The following is a 20,510-nucleotide window of genomic DNA, read 5'->3' as shown; positions in this document are numbered from 1 at the left end:
TAAACCTCAAAACATCACACACATTCAACCTGGCGTCGCTCTGCTTGCTGTTTTCGATAAAGATACGCTACATATATGCGCGTATACGTGTATATCTATAAGATATACGTTTCATACGTGCTGTTTATGGTTACACAAGAGAAGACTGATCGTTGCTTGATGATTAGTTGAAAGGGCTAAGCTAAAAAGGCCATCTTTCTTCTTCCTTGGGAATTTTTTTTCCTCATTCTGAGCTTTTTCATGCACCATGAAGTCCCACAATCCTGTGATTATCTCCCTCTCTCTATCTCTGAAGTTTCTTCTTCTCTTTTCCAGTGATCACTTTGCCTTTGATTGGTATATGAGAGCTGCAGATTCTGCTTAATTTGAAAATCTAAAGACTCCAATTTTTTTTGTAAAAGGATGAATTTTTAGACCTGGATAGCTGCTATTTCTGATAAGATTATGGACGTGTTTTTAAAAGTTCGTTCTTGATTACTATAATCTTGATGAATTCTTTCAATTAGGGATATTTTCTTTTCTTGATTTTGAAGAGGGAGGAGACTTGTGTGATTTTTCTTTATGTGGTTCTAGTTTAAGCAGCCATTTTTTCAGTGATCTTGACTAGGCTTTGAGGTCTTTGAAAAGTCATCTTAGAGGTCAATGATTGTTATTTGATAATAATGTTATTTTTTTTCATATTCAGGTATTTGTGGTGCCAGAATCTAAGACTAGATCATATATATGGAGTCTCTTGATTACCATGTCTTTGATCTCCAGTGCTTTCTTCGTTGGCAGTGTGTGGCTCGGGAACCATTCTTTAATGGTATATGTCTTTGTGGTTTACATCTGTATTTAACTGTGGTTGAGCCTCAAATTTGGTTATGTTTTTAAGCCCTCTTTTGATCAATGCAGTTATCACCTGGGATTGGATTAAATATTTCCGAGCAATATAAAGGGAATGTCAAGTGTGAGGTAAATTTCTTAGTATTCCACTATTTTAAACACTGAATAATTGAATGAGTTCAATCAAATTTTACTAGTTGGTAGGAAATGTGACGTATAGTCCTCACAGTTTCCAAATACGATGGTTGTAGGTATCGCCAATACTTAGCATCAGAGTGGATAAGGCGGAGGCCGATAATACAAAGCTTGATAAGTGCAATGTTGGTCCTTATCATATCTACATGCTTCTTTGTATTAGTATATATTCCTTTGTCTCACAAAGCCTGCTTCTTACTGAAAGATGCCGATTCTCCTTATAGGACAAATGCAGGCCTGTTGGCTCGGAAGCTTTGCCAAAAGGAATTGTTTCCTCAACTTCAAACTTGGAAATGTACCCTTTGTCTGGCCCCGTTTCAGATAATGTATGATTCACTCCACTCCAATGTTTATCTTTGTGCATTTTTGAAGTGTCATTTACTAAGTGTAGTGTGTTTTTGAACCATAGAGCAACTCCAGACACAGAGCAGGTTTGCTGGCCATGGCAGTCGGGCTTAAGCAGAAGAGTTTCGTGAAGGAAATTGTGGACAAGGTATTTCTCTGATTTGTCCTTTGCTCGCTCGTTGGAGTCTTTTCTTGTATCTCTCATGTCATGTCTTGTGACCTGCAGTTTGTGGCACAAGACTTTGATGTGATGCTTTTTCACTACGATGATGTTGTGGATGAGTGGGGTGACATGGAATGGAGCGACGCAGTCATTCACGTCTCTGCCACAAACCAAACAAAATGGTATGCATGTTTAATATGAACATGTTAGGTTTTTGTTTGCATAGTCTGATTTTGGTGGTTGCACAGGTGGTTTGCCAAGCGTTTTCTGCATCCGGATATTGTAGCTGAATATGATTATATCTTCCTGTGGGACGAGGACCTTGGAGTTGAATATTTCCATCCTGAGAGATACCTAGCTATTATCAAGGAGGAAGGCTTGGAAATATCGCAGCCTGCTCTCGACTCCCATAAGTCTGATGTCCATCATCACATAACTGTACGCAACCGGAGATCAAGGGTGCACAGGTTACAAAACTTCTACCATCTACAAAAGTATCTGCTCATCTGCCTATTATTGCCTATATGATATGAAACGTTATCACTGTAGTAGTTGTGTACATGGCTTGAATCCTTACTAGTGTATTTGGCAAACTAAACAGGAGATATTATAGGCTAAGCAGCGGTGGATCGGGAAGGTGTGATGAAAACAGTACTGCTCCTCCCTGTGTTGGGTGAGGATAATCACTCTTATTTTATAGATGGAAGATAGGGAAAAGTAATATCAAATCAATTACATTATCATGAATTGGAGAGAGTGTTTTTTTATAAGGTGTAAATGTGTTGCAGTTGGGTGGAAATGATGGCTCCTGTTTTCTCGAGAGCAGCATGGCGCTGTGCTTGGTATATGATTCAGGTACACGACAACCTTTGATGTCCTCTATTGTATCATTCTTGAAGAATGCGTGTTTAAAATCTGTAATGGTTTGTGCAGAATGATTTGATACATGCTTGGGGCCTAGATAAACAGCTTGGCTATTGTGCACAGGCAAGTTATTCGATTCATTATCAATCACTCTCCTTCTGTTTATAGTTTCTGCTTAGATGAATGAACAAGTGTAACACATCCATCTTATTAAATAGGGTGATCGCACGGTTAAAGTTGGGGTGGTTGACGAGGAGTACGTCATTCACTGGGGTCTCCCCACCCTCGGTGGCCTTCCAGACAACAACAAGGTTTTCGATTTTACACAAACTATACACCCTTGTTCTGTTTTCTTTTAGATGATGAAGATGAACTAATAATGTTCATTTCCCTGGTCTCCATACAAAGAGATTATCGGTGTTTGTGTGAATTTCTATTGACTATGTGTGACAAATGTGAATGCAGGCTAGCTCGTTATCAGATTCAAACGCGCCACAATTGGTATGATCCTTTGTCCCTAGTATCAATCATTTAACTATGTACTTTAGTTAACTATGAATTAGTTGATCCTACCAAAGAAAATGGATTTGTTTAGTACATCTTGTGACTGAAGCATTTTTTGGGCAGACGCGGTCGAGGTCGGACAAGCTTAACAACAGATCAGGGGTAAGTCTTCTCCTTTATACACATAAGCTGAAACCAGCCTTTATTTTTTAATTAAAGAGGATCGATAATGATTCGTTTATGTGCAGATACGCAAACGGTCGTATGCTGAAATGAGGGCGTTTACGAGGAGATGGAACAAGGCGGTGATGGAGGACGAATGTTGGGTGGATCCTTTCAAACAGGATTAACCACCCATCTATACATGTACAGATACACAACAACACCAGCAAATAGCAGATTCTTTTTCTGGGATTAAACAATATAGATATACATCTCACTGAAGAGCTCCAAGATTATAGCCTATTCATCTCAGTCTTTGCAGGTGGTTTTATATTTTCAAAAATCTACAGTTCAAATAGAGGCTTTTTTTTTCTAATTTTTACTTAATTGTATATCTTCTAACGTTTTGAGGCCGATCTTGTTTCATTCCTTTATGAGCGAATTGGAAATATGAAATCTTGTTGCTTTCTTTTTGCTAGTCTTATACTATCTGGTATATTGCTGCATTATTATCAGTTTATAATCAGCATTTGAATAGATATACTTAGAAAAAGTTCCAAACATGAAATTGCACCGTTTCAAGGCCTCTAAAGCGACATCCTTTATCAAAATTGGAAAAACTAAAAATAAGTAATTTATCAGAGTAACATTTAAACAATTATTTTACTTAAGAAGAGAATAACAAAACTACTTACTTATCGGAGTATGTAGTCGATGATTGAGTATCAAAACAACTTTGCTATTCTATCAATAATAAATCTATAAGCGTGCACGTCACCACAATCTTATTTGAGTCGCCATCAAACCCGTCTAATGGGTATATTTAGGTCAATACCAAATTCACGATCATGAATGCTACGATTTTAGCTATGCACTCTAAATTATAATTGCAATTATGTTACTTCACCAAAAATTGTGAAGTGTGTAACTTTGTGGCAATTATTAGATAAAAGACTTCCATGCATGGTGCGTGCAGCCTGGGCCAACCCTGAACCTAGCCCATCTCTCATCCCAAATTAACATTAACATTTAATGACTAAAAAATACTTGTTCTGTGAGGGTTTTTTATGAATAAAAATATTTTTTTATAATTAAAAGTGTTATTGCAACGAATAAATTTAATTGTTTTCTATTGACAAGTATTTTATTAATAAATAAAATTACTGTTTTAAAAAAGAACAACTCTAAACTACGGCCGAACCGGCAATTTCGGGTTTAACCAATAGACCCTACTTGAAATGCAGCTTAGAGCATCTCCAGTGGCGGACGTCCGGTCGGACATCCGGTCGGACGTCGCGACGGGCGACCCGGACGTCCGCCATTGTGGCGTTTGGGGTCGGATACGGACGTCCCGTGAGGACGTCGGGTGTCCTCGGACGTCCCTGCGACGGGCGGGCGGACGTCCGCCACTGTGGCAAGGGTCGGACGTCCCGCTCGGACGTCCGAAATTTTTTTATTTTTTTTAAACCTTATATATACGGCTCGTTGAACTTCATTTCATTTGCACCACTTGTTGTTAACAAGTTTCTCTCTTCTTTTACTACAAATTTCATTTCTACTTTTAATGGAGAACGATAGGAACTCCCCGGCCACGAGCGAGTCGCAAACTCCGGCGTTTCCCATCGACCTGGAGGGAAACGCCAGCGGAAATGCGACAACAGTACCGGGAATGGGACAGATGGGTGGGATGGGTGGGATGATGTCCCCTTATATGTACAATTGGATGGGACAGATGGGCGGTATGGGTGGTATGATGCCCAGGGCAGCCGGGATGGGGGGCATGACCCCAAATATGATGATGCCGGGGATGGGGATGGGGGGCATGACCCCAAATATGATGGGACAGATGGGTGGGATGATGCCGGGGATGATGCCGGGGATGATGGCGGGGATGATGCCGGGGATGATGCATGTGGGAGGGGGTGGCAGGGGCCCTGAACCACTAGCGGACGATGTCTATCGGCCGGTTGTGGATATGCAGTCTACTGATACCCCTTCCACTTATGTTCCGGATACTCAGTTCACCGGCATAGACACTTTCTCTTTTGAGGAGTTGGGGATATCTCCAGTCAGGCAGACGCCCGATGATATGAGCGGGGGCAGGGGGAAGAGACGTGGCAAGGGCAAGGGGAAAGCCCCAGGGTCTTCCTCACGAACGGTGGCAGAGGAGGAGGATGAGGAGACGGGAAAGAGGACGATCTGGAGCCAGTGGAAAAACGTCGCGCTTCCGAAGGCTTGGATTGCAATTGTCGATGATCCCTATGTCGGTGCCAACCAGCATATTGACAGACTATGGCATCGGATCGCTGAAGCCTACCACACACACAAACCGGCTAGTGCGAAGCGTCGCCTTCCCGAACAGTGCCGGAAACAGTGGGAACGGTTGAGGCCTAAGCTTAGTCGATTTGCTGGCCTCTACCAAAACAACCTCCGCCAGGCAAGCAGCGGTATGTCCGAGGAGGATGTCCGGAACCGTGCCTTTGCTCAGTACCCTGACAGAGCCTTGAAATTCAAACAATTCGACCAGTGGGAGGCCTTTCTCGTGGTGAAGGATTCCCCAAAGTTTTGTGGGGGAGTCGAATCGGGCTGGGCGAAGCGGACGAAGATCAACGCTTCCGGTGAATACAGCAGCAGTGCTGGTTCGCACGAGCTCCCGGAAGCCGATGAAGTGTCCCCGCTACCGCAATCAGACTCTCGCCGTCGTCGTCGCCCGGTTGGGCAAAAGGCTGCGCAACGGAGGGCTAGGGGAACCAGCAGCGGTAGCGGGTCGTTCGAGGTTGAATCGGAGGCCCCTGCTCCCCAAGAAGATATCGACCGCCTCGCCCGCGCGCAGTTAACGACAAGCTTGGTCCGGACCATGCATAGGTGGCATAGCACGACCGATCCGCTGTACAAGAGGATGCTGAAGGATGTCATCGATGGATGTCGGCGCGATTTGGGGATGCCCCCCCATTGGAGATGATGGCGCCGAGCTTAGCGGAGGGGACGACGGGGGCGGCACGGGCGACGGTGACGGCACGGGTGACGGGGGCGGCACGGGCGACGAGGACAGCGCGGAGTGAGCCGGGCCCATTGGATTATGTATTTTTCTTTTTTTGAATGACTATGTATTTTGCTTTTTTTTCTAACTATGTTTTTTTTATGTTTTATGAATATGTATTTTTGCCCGTATTTTGCTTTCCCGTATTCCGTGTCAAAATTATATTTCCGTTTTTACGTAATTAAATTATTGTGATTTTTTTTATTGCGGGATGTCCTAGTGGGAAGGGCGGACATAGGAGGGGATGTCCTAGTGACATGGCAGTGGGATGGGAAGTCCTAGTGACGTGGCAGGAGGTGTTTTTGGGATGTCCTAGTGGATGTCCTAGTGGGATGTCCGCCCACTGGAGATGCTCTTATGCAAATCCCAAATTAAATACATAGTCAGGGCTTAGGAATGGGTTTGTTCATTTTTTGTTTTAGATCACAGATAACATTCCTCGAGTGTACTGAACTTTTTTTTATTCCGCCTTTGGGAGAGACGCATGACCCTCATGCGTCTCCTTTTAATGAAACGCACGACGGAGATGCGTCTTTTATAGAGACGCACGAGGGACATGCGTCGTTAAATTTTTATTTTTTTTCTATATTTTTTTTGAAAGACGCATAAGCGTCATGCGTCACAGGCAAAGACGCATAAGCATCATGCGTCTTTTATTTTTTTTATTTTATGTATTTTTAATAGTAAAATAAAATAAATAAAAAAACGAAAGACGCATGACGCTTATGCGTCTTTGCCTGTGACGCATGACGCTTATGCGTCTTTCAAAAAAAATAAAGAAAAAATAAAAATTTAACGATGCATGTCCCTCATCCTTCTCTATAAAAGAATCATCTCCGTCGTGCGTTTCATTAAAAGGAGACGCATGAGGTCATGCGTCTCTCCCAAACCCGGAACAAAAAAAAGTCATGTACAGACACAGAATCTAAGTTATATTCTAGAATAAAAAAAAAACCCCTCAGGAACTCAGCAGGCCTGCAATTTCTACCGATCGATGAGATAAAAATGTCTCAGCAGAAAATCACAGTAGAAGAAGATGTTACTGGTACAGAGGCGGCGGAATACGCAGCTGGAAAGCGGAAGGAGCGGCGGAAGGCAGCGAAGAAGGAGAAGAGGAAGAACAAGAGAAAAGAATTGGCGGAGATCGCGCGCCGAGAGGAGGAGGTTCGCCTCAATGATCCCGAGGAGCAGCGGCGGATTCAGGCCGAAGAAGAGCAGGAGAGATTGAGAGCCGAAGAGGAAAGGAAGCACTTCGAGGAGACGGAGAGGAAGATTCTGGAAGCATGGGAGAGAAAGAAAGCTCTCGAAGAAAAGGAAGAGGAGGAGAGGAGGCGGAGAGCTGAGGAAGAAGAGCGTCTATCAAAACAAAATCAGGTCATGTTCTACCAAGTATCTGTGGAGTATATATCAGTGTGATTTGTAGCATATGTTAATTGAATATACTACTCCATAATTTAACTTTGAATAACCCGTATAGTTTAGGTCTTATTGTCATTATGTTCCAAACTATACTGCAGTTCCTTTGTTACTACAGACTATGTTTGATATGTTAAATGAGAAAAATCAGAACGGCAAAAGGCTAATGCCAGGGATCAAGTGTTGTGGAGATTTTACTATATCATATGATGCTGTAGGGAATTGTGGAATCATGTATGGTCTCAACTTCGTTTGGAGTTTCTATTCCTACTATTATGTTAGACAGTTTAATCAACCTGGACCCACCCTGTTTCTTTTTCAATCTTACATCACATGAGTTTTGTACTAACTGTTAGTTATTGCTGCCAATATATTTTTATCTCCGTGTTTAAAAACTTAACCTGCATTGAAACTGATATAGGCCACTCTTACAGGTTGGACATGAGATTGAAGTGGATGATGATGGTTGGGAGTATGTGGAAGAAGGTCCTCCTGAAATTATTTGGCAGGGCAATGAGATCATTGTCAAGAAGAAAAAAGTCCGGGTGAAAAAGAAAGATGCTGACGTACATGTTATGAAAGAGGTTTCACTTGTTTTTACATTTGGCTGTCTAAATGATATACGTTATAGTCATTCGTTGGCTTAAATTAGCTGAGTTTTGAAATTCTATAATGTGTAGGATCCTAACAGGCCCACATCAAACCCTCTTCCTCCCCACTCAGAAGCTTTTTCTGACAATAAAACAGCTCAACAGCTTCTAGATACTGTTGCTCAAGAGACTCCTAACTTTGGAACAGAACAGGTATAGTTAGCAATTGTATCTCTCTTAGAGCAGGTTTACCTCTATGAATATTTAGGACATGCTGGTTCTGTTACCCCTGCCTTCAGAAAATAAGAGTTGTTTTACTTGCTATTTGCCTTTCTGGAAAGCTACATCTCATCTCTTGGTTAATTGTTTTACAGGATAAATCTCATTGTCCTTTCCACCTCAAAACAGGGGCGTGTAGGTTTGGTTCACGTTGTAGCAGAATTCACTTCTACCCTGATAAATCCTGCACTTTGCTCATCAAGAATATGTACAATGGCCCAGGCCTAGCTTGGGAGCAGGATGAGGGTCTCGAGGTCTGTTAATTGGGTCTTCATGCAACTCTAGTATCCTAATCTATAACATCAGTAACATTTGCACACAATCATGGATTCATGGTTATGTGCATCTGTTTCACGGCACTTTAACTGAAACCTTTATTTTGACATTTCACGGCATATTATTTCCAAATCTAAAAAAAGTAAATGTTGTATTTTTGTAATCAGAATGCCTTTCTATAAGAGGAAAGTCCATGGTGCTGCTTGGTTGAGTCTTAGTTTAACAAGTCTGGATGTGTGTGCACGTCTGTGTTTAATGTGCTCAGCGATGATTGGCTCTCATGCACACCAATATGTTTTTGGCAGTTTCTTATTTATTATAGTAACATGTTCCAGGCATCCCATTTTAAGCATTCTTTTCTTATATTATTGTGCTGATGTGAAATCACACTAGTTATGGCTAATTGGCTGGAAGGTTAAAGATGCATTTATTTGCTCCTGATAACTTCAGCAAGTAGTCATAATCTTATTGTTTTGATTCCATGAGTTATGGATTTTCGATGACTATCTTTTGAGTTCCTTAACTAGTAGATAGGAGCTTACGAGTCCTGGATGTTGGGGATCTTCTGCCAATAGGTGTTTCCTCTTAAGGTTTGGTATTTGTGAAAACTCCTGGATCCCATATATATGCATCATACAAGAGTTATGTCATCCTGCCTGTCACTGTAAGTTTATAAATAGCATGTTTTGTGAGTCAGTACTTATTGTATGTGTGCTATGTAGTGAATGTTACCCTGACATTGAAGTCTTGGCTAGGTGTTTACCTGAACAACAACTCAAGACTTCTATGCAAAATAAGGCATAATGTACCTACTCGGTCATTGCTCACTAATGACAATTTCTTCCTGTATGCATCTTGAAGAGTTTTCAATATTCAAATGTTTAAGGATTGTAAATATACATGATTATACATTTAATAAGTTTGTATGTGGAGTTAAGGACTATGTCATGTCATGATTAATTTTGACTAAATGTCTATTGTAGATGCTCTTTCCCTTTATTGGTTCTGTGGAAAAGTCAACCATGCCTATGGGGCATTGCACCATTCACCAAATTTTCAACATGTAGCATGCATTGTGGCACGCGAACATGTGTATGGAGTACCGTGTCTGGGTTCCCAACTCTTACCTACACCTTTTTTAGGTGTGAGGATGATATTCCATACACATGGTACCAAGTTTCATAGTCACGCACCCCTATGCATTCGTTGTGTTAAATATTTGGCAAATGGGTACAGTGCCCCCATATTATGACTAAATTTTATGTGATTTATACATTTTGCGTGGGGTGTTATTTTAATGATATCCTAGTTCTGGATTGGGATTTATTATGATGGTTCTTGAAAGTACTATTTTCTGTTGTTTTATCTGGGATCTCTCAATTCATCTAGATCATCTGCCATGCGATCCTGCTGCTATACTATTTTTTGTTAGATGTTCAAGGGAGTTGGATTAACATCTTGTGCTGCTTTTAAACGTTTTGCTTTTGCATATACTATATAATGCTAGTGTTGCATGAACTTGTAAGAAATGGATATGATATGTCTGTGGCTGTTAAAGGGCTCAGGTTTTATAGGCTCGTTAATCAAACTGTCACATACTCTGTAGGATGAGAAACTTTTCATTGTTGTTGTGCCATGGGTCTTTAGTTTTGACAAGTATACATTTGTCTGACAGCAACTAAACTGTTGTGGTTTCTATTGACTGCATGAGAATCTATTGATGGATAATATAGTACTTTAAGAAGTGATTTTTTGAACTTTGTAAAAGGGAGACCCTCAAGCTCAATCCCTATTATTCTATTTTCTGAGCATGGTTATGTGCTTGTTCAGTGCCACTCCCAATCATTAACCTTTTTCAGTTTTTCTCTATGATCAATCGATTCCTATTTCTTTGTTTACGCCAGCACACAGACGAAGAGGTTGAACGTGCTTATGAAGAGTTCTACGAGGATGTACATACAGAGTTCTTGAAATTCGGGGAAATTATCAATTTCAAGGTATTTATTAGTTCTTCACAGTTCACATAAAAATTAGGTACCTAAGTTTGTGTATTTTGTGTTACCTGCGGCTATAATGTATTTTTCGTTATTTTGGAACTTTGCAAAGGAGAGGTGTAACCATTACAATGATGCTCACTTATTTTGTTGAGCTAATTTATTCCATGTCATATTTTAGGTGGTGCTATAAACTGGTTCCTGCTGAGATAATAAAAAAGTCACTGTTACATGGCACATTTATCCTTACTTTGTTTTGGATCAGTAGCCACCATTAGTCTTTTGAAACTTGGAAGTTAATTTCCCATGCTATTTTGTAGGGGATCGTACTTGCAACCGAGTAATGTTTGCAATGATTCTTCTTGCTCACATCTTATCTCCAGTTTGTTATTAAATACCTATGTCTCAGGTGTGCAGAAATGGTTCATCTCATTTGCGAGGAAACGTGTATGTTCACTATAATTCTTTGGATTCTGCCGTGCTGTCTTATCAATCAGTAAATGGTCGTTACTTTGCAGGAAAACAGGTAAATCTTTTTAGTTCTTAATTGTATTATAATATACAGATATTATAGGCCATGTGACTGCTTTCCTTAGCTGATATCATGTTAAGGAGACTCCATGACAATAGTTTGACTGCATTATGTAATTTCTATCTGCTGTTGAAGCATATGAATAGAATTCTTTGGTTCTGGGGCAGAATGCTAAGTCTGTTGTAAATAGAGCTGGGTATCCTATCCCCACAAGAAAGAAAATCATAAAACATAAACCTAAATCAAATATTCGGTATAGAGTTCTACACCTTTCAAGTGTTTATTGGCTATTGCTAATGTGAAAGACATCCACAGTTCCACACCACTTTGTTAAAGAACAATGTGTCTATCAGTGAAGTAAATCGGATAAAAGAAAAAGAAGATTGAACTAAAAAGACAAAAATGATTAGTAGTTATTATGAGAAGTGGGGATTACACATTTACGTATTATCATAGTCTGTTCTTATTGACTCGTCGTTGTATTTGTTTGTGATTTCTTCATTACATATGGTACCCTCTTGATCTGGTGCCATAATATCTTCTTCTTTAAAATATGATCAGGAAATTTATGTGATAATGTGATATATGAGGTACCCCATCACTGCTAATCTCGGTTTATGCTGTCATGAAATATTTTAGACATGAAAAGATAATTTACGTGGATTTGGAATGTATCATTCTTATATTATTGCCTTGTTGTGCAGTAATTATTCCCCTGTTTTGTTGAAGCAGCAATCTTATGATTCTAATTTGCAACAGAAAATCTACATTATATAGGATGACCAGAAAATAAATCATGTTCTCTATTTTGCTTACTGTTTTACATGACTGACCTCTTAAGCCCTTTAAACTATGTTAGTTTGTGGCTCATTATTTCCGCTGCTGTATTGCACATGAGTTTTATGTGTGCTATGCCTCACAGTGTAGTCTGTTGGATTGGCATGTTTTGATGATCATCCTCTTTTCGGTATGACAGCTTCAATGCGAGTTTGTGGGGTTAACTAGGTGGAGAGGTGCTATCTGTGGAGAGTTTATGAAATCTAAACTTAAGGTAATGTTATATCATTGTTTAAGACCAATATTTTGTTAGCCTGGAATCATGTATGATATTCTCATTTCATTCCAGAACTGTTCTCGTGGAACCGCCTGCAACTTTATCCATTGCTTTAGGAATCCTGGTGGAGACTATGGCTGGGCTGATTGGGATAAACCTCCTCCAAGATATTGGGTAAAAGAGATGGCAGCTTTGTTTGGTTATCCTGATGAATCAGGTTCTCACAAAAAGACTGAGCATGGAAGCACAAGATTGATCAGGTATTCCTTAAGTGATTGGTACCTAAATACACGGAACAATTTGTGAAGAGACAAAGATATAATGCCTGGAAATTCTTAACGTTGAAGAATTTTGTGATAGGACAGGCTTGTTCCCTTTTGTTAAAGTTACCCTGCACCCGCTGAAAATCAAAGCAGAACAGATTGTTTTGTCTTTAGAGCTTCTAGGGAGATGCGATCAGCATTTTTCCCATTGTCATCATTGGCAAACAACCATCCACATTAATGTCATTAATTTTATAAAAACTTAATTATATAATGGAAAACTATAAGCTTCCATCACTAGTCTCTTCTCTACAGACTTTTGATGCATGATAGGCTGAAATTTTTTGCATGATATTCTGGGCTATACATTTCTTTGCATGATATTTGTCATATGAATATAAGCAATTAAATATCAAGAATCATTTTATAATGTTTTGTACAAAACATGATGCAACTTAACCTGTACTAAAATGATCTTAGTACTATCACCTTCATGATTTCCATTTTTGATTCGCATCACAAATTCCTAACTTCCTTCGCTGTGCTGTTTCCAGTGTTGCAGTTAGAGGCATTTCCCAAATTTGGACTACCTTTCAAAGAGGGGTTTATAGTTTATGAAACAAAAATGAATACATAACTAGGTCTCTTAAGAGTGTATTAAGTTTCCCCTAATCTCCTGAGACAGATTGCTTTGTATTGCTATTTTACTGCTCCATTTTTGTCGCAATGTATCTGATGACCCATATTTCTTCCCTTGCGTTATTTGATTATCCAACTGGATGAAGTTTTATGATTTTCTTTTGCTTATGCAATTTTCATCTCAGCCACGGCTCTGTCCGGTCTCGGTCAAGGACATCTGAGTTCTCGAGCAATTCAAGGAATTATTCTGATGATGATATACGGAGAAGTGAACCTTGGAGGCGCCATAAGAGTTCTGATAGAAAGCATTCAGAAAAACTTGATTATGAACAGCATGCTGATATTTCAAACCGTAGCTCAAATCTATCTCCAGCTTGCAGGAAAAGGAAATTGGAATCTCGAGGTGGCACAAGCAATAGAATGAACAGACAGGAAACCGATCCTGATGAACATATGCATGAGAATGACCTGGACTCGAACCACCATGAACGTTCAAGAAGCAAAAGGCGCAGGGAGAAACAGTGTCGTGGTGCTGGTTCCATGGGGGATGGATGGATTGAGGACAGTCATGGACCTCTGAACCAAAGTGGCACAGCTAAGGGTAAGGATCCAAGGCAGCAGAACAAAGTATCTACATCTCCTGCTGAACAACGAAATTGTAGAGACACCACTATCCACAGCAGTGACTTAACTGGCGAGTGTTCTGATGGGGAAAGACAGAGTCAACATTTATATGGGGAGGAATCTCCGTGGTCTCATGGTTCTGATGAATTTGAAGATAGAAAGAAAAGATAACGCACTCATAAACTAAAGAACTCCAGCAATTGGGATAATTCGGATAGAGGGAATGTAGAAGATGAGAATGGCAATGAAAGCCTCAGAGATTCTCGTCTAAGTTACAGAACTTCGGACTGTAGTAGCTCAAAATACCACCGCAGATAGAGATCGGAAAGGGGTGAGTCTGAGAGACAGATCTCTGCCCATGAAGAGAAATTGGAGAGGAGAGGAAGCATTGACTACCTTGAAGCGATTAGATCTCATGCTACAAATGAAAGTGATGATGAAAGAGGCCGTTGGGAGCCCGATGAAGGAGATTCTGCGTAGCACAAAGAATTTGATAACCAACTTCGATGAAGCTAACCAAGGCAAAGAGCTCTGGGTTCGTGATCACTGAGTTGAGCTGAAAACAGTGGCATCATAGATCACGAAAGAAAGAGATGGTGAATACTTATATAATTAAGGATGAGAGATGGAGTTGAAGCAAGAGTAAAAACAGAATGCTGGTGCGATCTGAATTATGAATTGTGAGTCATCTGCATATCTGTTGCAACTCAATATTGGATACCAGAATGTGTATATCAGGTTAGTAGGACATAGGCTGTGTAAGTTGTGTTAGCTCAATGATGAAGATTAGTTCTAATTTTAATTTAATAAATAGACTATAAATTTCAGGCACAATAAATTGGTTTCATGCTTTTTTTTATTTCGATACCAAATTTTTGCATTGGTATCGGCCATCGGGTCACATTGGAATCATGGAATGAGACTTTGCATTGTACGTGGATTAAAAATGCCGTCTTTAATCCGATGCGGAATTGATCTCAGATCATAAAACTGTCATTATATTTAACACCAATTCTTGTTACTTGCTGCAATAGTGATTCATTTCATTCATATGCATCGAAAGAATGATAACAATAATAATTTAAAATTGCTTTCTCTTGTACTGTATCTCTTGATATTTATTTCGAAAATGAATACTATGAATGATTTAAATTATAATTTATAAACATACTCATATTTTAGATTGTATTTTACACCTCTGCTAGCAAACCTCTCGCGCGATGTGCAGTGAGAGTTGTTGGAAATGAGTGAACACTTATTCTTCGTTCAAATCAAAGAGAGTAGAATTGTGGAGAATTGTGCTATTGTAATCTTATATCCAAACATAGAATTTACCACATGATAAAATAACTTAACGAATAATAAAAAAAGGTAAAAACACTAGAGACCAAGATGGCTAATCCAGTATATTATGATGTTTTAACTTGAGAAATTAAAGGTTCGACTTCAATAACTTGGGAAAAAAAATTGACATCTAACTTGACATTTCTTAACACAAATTGTTAGTACAAGTACAACCAACGAATATGCAACATCAAGTCATATGCTGATTGAGCTATTGTTCAATTTATTCAATTCGTTGAGTTAAATCAATAGTACATTACATATTTTAATTTGGGGCAACAATTTGTAAATTACTGAATTTTACCAAATTCTGCTTTTATACAAACTTAATATATTTATAATAATTACTAAATTTTTTAGTTTATATTTTATGAAAATTGAGCATATTTAAGTGAAATTGATTTGAATAAAGTTCGATTTTAATATGTGGAGTGAAGTTTAAATTTGTTTCCCTGAGTGGGCAAACAGTGAAGAGGCGATGGCGATGGGCAGACCTCCGACGCCGGCAGGTACGAGCGCCATGAACATTGTTGCTGGCGCCGCTTCCACTAATCTCAAGACAGTCCTAATCACCGGAGTCAGCCGCGGCCTTGGTAAAGCCCTAGCACTTGAATTGGCCAAGCGCGGTCATACCATAATCGGCTGCTCCCGCTCCCCTGAAAATCTCTCTGCTCTCCAATCCGAGCTCGTCGCCGCCTCTGACAGCAGCACCAACGCTAACAGCCACATTTTCATGAATGTGGACGTGGTAGTTACTTTATTAATCACACACGCTTCTCATTTCACTAACTTTCTTATCTGCTGTGACCGTTTACTTTTCTCTTCTCCTTGTTTTCCTGTAATTGCTGTTAATTAGAGGTCTAATCGTAGTGTTGAGGAGTTGGCGCGTGCCGTAGTGGAGAAGAAGGCTATTCCTGATATAATTGGTACGATTAGGCATTACTGGTTTATTATTATTATTCTTCGTTTTTGTTGCTTTGGATTAGTTGTTTTGTGGCTCAAAGAGCAGTGGTTTTGGAGAAGATGCTTTAAGTAGTTCCTATGTGGAAATATGGTTATCTCTCTATGAGATTCTTTGTTTTGTTGTGTATCATGATATTGTTCTGTTCTTTGTTGCAATGTAGACTTGAGTATTGTCATTGCATTTTGCAGAATGGTATTGAAATGCCGTGTTTTTGTTATAAAATGTGTCTTTATTGTGCAAAATACAAATAGTTCATGGAATGTATTTATATATGCAAGTTGTAGGCATACTCGAAGATAACACGAGTTCAGTTAGGACGAATTGGAGATGGCTTAAATGAAATTTTCGACTGTGATAGATCAGTTTAGTGGCTGGAACATGCCTGCAAAGCCTTTTAGATACAGTATATCAGACTATAGTCACATACTATCTAGCAGCACTTTTTAGTATAATCTTCATTAGAACATAGTAAAAAGAAATCTAGTTTTGTTTGTAAAGGCTTCTAAATCTTGGTACTTGAGTTAAGGCATGGTGATAGCTTCAAGGAAAAACATTTTGTCTTAATTGTTCAGTCATGCCCTGGTAAATGAAAATGATTCTAGTACCCGCCAGCGGTGAACAACAAAATAGATGCATCAAGAGCTTAACCTATTTATGCTTTTAAGTTTCCTCTGAACGGTTTCTTTTCTTTTTCTCGTTTGCTTTTCTTTTGTCATTTGTGTGAGTGGTGTTTCCAGAGAAATACAGTAGTTGGACTAGAATATTTGTTTGTGCTGTACTTGATACTGTTATTCATGTGGTTTCTTTATGGAAAAATTCCCGTAGGTATATGGCTGAGGTCTATGTACTCCTAATACATCTATATTGCTTCTTGTGAGAAGTAAACGAAGGCAACGTTGTTTTAGTTCTTCACAAGTGCTGGTCTTGTATAAGTGAACCCATGCAGTTCTTTATTTGGTTCCTGTATTTCTAGATTATGTGGATTAATGCATGAATATTTTTTCAAGTGAACAATGCTGGGGCGATAAATAGGAACAATAAAATATGGGAGGTTCCGGAGGATGAATTTGACAATGTCATTGATACGAACATCAAGGGTACCACAAATGTGTTACGCAACTTCATTCCAATTATGATTGAGAACAAGCATGGGATAATTGTCAACATGTCATCTGGATGGGGAAGATCTGCTGCTGCACAGGTAATATAGGCTACCACATGTGTTTTTCACCAGAATATAATATTACGAGGATTTAAACATGTATACCTACTACATTATTTTATCTCAGTTGTTAACTCATAGTGACTAACTACATTAGTAATCAAAGGATAATTGGTACTTTGGTATGCTTTAATGTGTTGCTCAATCCTTTTTATATCCCATTCCATGCCAATGGACATCATTTAAAAAACCAAATGATCAGGTAGGCATTTTAAAAGATATGTATGGTGAGCATTGCTTAATTAAGTCAATAATTCAAAAGTTGATCTGTATCAGATAGATAAATGTAAGATGACCAATATTTAAGTTCAGAATCTCAACCCCTAAGTGCCTAACATCCCCTAGTTTGGACAACGTTACTTATGGGGTGACACATTATGAAAAATACTAGGTGGCTCCTTATTGTGCCTCAAAGTGGGCAGTGGAGGGTTTGACAAGGTCAGTTGCAAAGGAGCTGCCTCCTGGAATTGCTGTTGTTGCACTCAATCCTGGTGTGATTAACACCGATATGCTTCAATCATGTTTTGGCACTTCAGCTTCTGTATACCCAACTCCTGAGTCATGGTACTCTCTCTTCTCTCTCTCTCTCTCGGTTAATCAATTCTAATCATAGGTGATATTGATAACAAGATAGTGGTGAAAGTTTATGAATGGTGATTTGATATGAAATTTGGCTTGATTAAATGCCCCATTGGTTTGTTGGGGCTGAAGTAGGGTTGCAAGTTGTAATGGATATGAGATGTGTTGTATATTAAAGTTGTTTGGTGTTTGATTTGGCAGGGCACCTAGGGCAGCTACTCTGATTCTGCACCTTACGGTGTCTGACAATGGCGCACCTCTCACCGTGTGATTCATGGACATGGCTGTTATTGTTTGGTTACTATATCCTGTTTTGTAGTAGTCTACAAATAAAGTACTAATAGATAATTTGTGTAAGCTAGAGTAGTGCCCTGAGAAAATTTCTTTCTACCTGAGTGCACTTTAGTTTCTTTGGGACAGGAGAGAGATAAAATTATAGTCGTCAAACAATTCTGTGTTTTTGACAGTCATATTGTGCAATGTAAGATTTGGATTGTAATTGTTTAGTCCCAATTTAAAGTACCCATTAAAAAATTACTTACAAATTTAGCAGGTATTTATCCGTTATTTATTTAATATTCTGTGTCAATTCTAACGTAGACTATCATAAGCTGATTTGACATTATTTGGAAGGGAAATATAATTTTTTGACGTGACATTACCATAACAGCTTTTAAACGGTCGTAAGACCATTAAAATCTTTCCATGAACATAAGCATTCAACCGACAAAATCACTAAATAATCCATCTACAAAATATTTCTACTACAAAATGCTTTTGCATAGAATAACATTAACAACTAGCCTTCTTAAATAGCTCTGCACAAGCTTCAAAAACCAAGTAAAGCATTACAACATAATGCTTACTCAACTGGGGAGCCAAACTCATGGTATATGGCACGACGATTGGAGAGAACATGGCTTTTGGGCCTAGAGTCGAAACATCGCATAGCTTCTTCATCTTCCCCTTACCAAACTCGTATAAGTAGAAAGACGTTGCAACACGTACAAGCATTACTCCATCTTTGAAAGCCAAAGGATCCACCTCCGAAGGATCCTTCCATCCATTAACCATTCTGGAAGATTGGGTTTGTATTTTCTCCTCCAAATTGAACAACACAGTTAAGTTCTCCCTCCCCAACTCATGTAAAGAAACACAAAACTTCAAATCCCACTTTGATGCAAAGTGATCCTCAAGAACCCACAGCTGCAGCCAATATTCTGAGATCATAACATAGTTCAACTTCCCTTGGGATTCTCCTATACACATTTCTGGGGTGTAAAGGAACTCTCGTGGTGGAATAGGGGCAGAAACCAAACAAGACAGCTCGTTGTGATGATCACTCCATAGGCATGATCAATCAGCCAATACATATCCCCATCCACGAGAACTCCCTTGTTTTAGTGACCGTGTGGCTGCACTTGCAAGACTCCTTTGATTCCCTCCACGAACGATTTTTAGATGAGTATATGTGGAAGGAGAAACAATACTCTGTTTCATAACCTTCTTCATCAGCAACTTCTCCTCTGTGTGTCTCTACCACCTCAATCCTCAATGCAATGAGCGTGAAATCCATGGAGTCTTGGAAAGGGTCAAAAGCTAATGCTATGCTGCAGAATTTGGGCAGACATTAAACTAGTCCATTGCTTGTTCAAAGGGTTGCAGACATAGATCATGGGGTGGGAGTTAGGGAAGGTGGTTCGACAACAGATAAGGCAGTTGTTGAGCGACAAAATGACTACATTATCAGGGAGAAAATCCAAGACAGTTGGACACTCATTCACTTCCTCCCCAGCAATAGGAATGTAGTTAATATCCTCAACATCTGCATCATCACTCCACTCAAATACCTCTTGGAAGAAAAAACCAGAGACAGTTCAGATCTTTTCAGCTGAAGTTTGACAAATGAGCGGTCCGAGATTGACATACGTGGAGATTGACACGCGATTTTAGAAGATATTATTTTGTGTGTTGGGTGGAAATAGAAAATAGTATATCTATACTAATATAAAGTGACAGTTTATTGAAAAGTCAAAAATGCCCTTTTTGGCGGGAAACTATGAAGCCTAATTTTTTACCCTTTTAGTCATTTTGTGGGCATGTTATTAATTGCAGAATTTGTGTTCACACTATATATGTATATGGGTTGTATCTATAGTAAAAGGTAGATGGTGAAATGAATTGCTTTAATTTAATGTGTTGAAATTATTTATAAATATATATTCAAGGTGGGAGAGTAGATGTGGAGGCATGGGTTTAGTCTATTAGGGTTTAGTTTGAGCTTTTTTGTGTAATTAATAATATGAGCTTTTAATAATATAGTAGAATTTTAAATTGAACACATTTTTAAAATTACATTTGGATTGTTATTGTATATAATAGTAGATATTTTTAAAATTATTTAAATAAATTAATTTAATTTAATTTAATGTGTTGAAATTACTTTATAAATACATATTTACATTCAAGATATATATATATATATATATATATATATATATATATATATATATATATATATATATATATATAGGGTTTTGATCCATGCAAAACCATTTTTAATACAAAAATGCAGAACCAAGCATACAAAAGTCATTTTTAGGTCATTGTAAGCTTATTTTTACGTCATTATAGTA

General features: G+C 38.9%; 3 protein-coding genes and 1 pseudogene across 3 annotated transcripts; 3 read left to right on the top strand and 1 right to left on the bottom strand.

Moving 5' to 3' along the window:
* Positions 1-3,536, top strand: LOC121755305. Its single transcript, XM_042150616.1, has 15 exons — positions 1-265; positions 686-805; positions 895-954; positions 1,077-1,145; positions 1,245-1,346; positions 1,430-1,513; positions 1,592-1,710; positions 1,777-1,995; positions 2,130-2,201; positions 2,317-2,383; positions 2,462-2,515; positions 2,611-2,703; positions 2,858-2,893; positions 3,020-3,058; positions 3,145-3,536. Exons 1-15 carry the CDS (start codon positions 248-250, stop codon positions 3,244-3,246), a joined length of 1,254 nt encoding a protein of 417 aa, XP_042006550.1. The 5' UTR covers positions 1-247; the 3' UTR covers positions 3,247-3,536.
* Positions 3,537-7,057: 3,521 nt separating this feature from the next.
* On the top strand, positions 7,058-14,771 carry LOC121755287 (zinc finger CCCH domain-containing protein 5-like). Its single transcript, XM_042150585.1, has 9 exons — positions 7,058-7,472; positions 7,949-8,098; positions 8,195-8,317; positions 8,479-8,637; positions 10,564-10,656; positions 11,063-11,179; positions 12,162-12,236; positions 12,312-12,499; positions 13,327-14,771. The coding sequence occupies exons 1-9, from the start codon at positions 7,104-7,106 to the stop codon at positions 13,934-13,936; spliced, it is 1,884 nt and encodes a 627-aa protein (XP_042006519.1). The 5' UTR covers positions 7,058-7,103; the 3' UTR covers positions 13,937-14,771.
* Positions 14,772-15,524: 753 nt separating this feature from the next.
* Positions 15,525-18,419, top strand: LOC121755326 (NADPH-dependent pterin aldehyde reductase-like). The gene is made up of 5 exons (XM_042150645.1): positions 15,525-15,857; positions 15,966-16,035; positions 17,081-17,274; positions 17,687-17,859; positions 18,076-18,419. Exons 1-5 carry the CDS (start codon positions 15,588-15,590, stop codon positions 18,143-18,145), a joined length of 777 nt encoding a protein of 258 aa, XP_042006579.1. The 5' UTR covers positions 15,525-15,587; the 3' UTR covers positions 18,146-18,419.
* Positions 18,420-18,666: 247 nt separating this feature from the next.
* LOC121754747 lies at positions 18,667-19,801 on the bottom strand (annotated as a pseudogene).
* Between the last annotated feature and the right edge of the window lie 709 nt (positions 19,802-20,510).

This window comes from Salvia splendens, chromosome 11 (genome assembly GCF_004379255.2).
Source record: "Salvia splendens isolate huo1 chromosome 11, SspV2, whole genome shotgun sequence".
Lineage (NCBI taxonomy): Eukaryota > Viridiplantae > Streptophyta > Magnoliopsida > Lamiales > Lamiaceae > Salvia > Salvia splendens.
Note: the sequence above shows the minus strand (reverse complement) of the source record. Positions and strands in the feature narration are given on the sequence as shown.

Coding starts and splice junctions, on each gene's coding strand:
- LOC121755305 (XM_042150616.1), top strand. Junction 806..894: donor TCGGGAACCATTCTTTAATG/GTATATGTCTTT, acceptor TGATCAATGCAG/TTATCACCTGGGATTGGATT. Junction 1,514..1,591: donor TGAAGGAAATTGTGGACAAG/GTATTTCTCTGA, acceptor TGTGACCTGCAG/TTTGTGGCACAAGACTTTGA.
- LOC121755326 (XM_042150645.1), top strand. CDS start 15,588: ATGGCGATGGGCAGACCTCCGACGCCGGCAGGTACGAGCGCCATGAAC. Junction 17,275..17,686: donor GAAGATCTGCTGCTGCACAG/GTAATATAGGCT, acceptor GAAAAATACTAG/GTGGCTCCTTATTGTGCCTC. Junction 17,860..18,075: donor TACCCAACTCCTGAGTCATG/GTACTCTCTCTT, acceptor TTGATTTGGCAG/GGCACCTAGGGCAGCTACTC.
- LOC121755287 (XM_042150585.1), top strand. CDS start 7,104: ATGTCTCAGCAGAAAATCACAGTAGAAGAAGATGTTACTGGTACAGAG. Junction 8,638..10,563: donor AGCAGGATGAGGGTCTCGAG/GTCTGTTAATTG, acceptor TGTTTACGCCAG/CACACAGACGAAGAGGTTGA. Junction 12,237..12,311: donor TTATGAAATCTAAACTTAAG/GTAATGTTATAT, acceptor ATTTCATTCCAG/AACTGTTCTCGTGGAACCGC.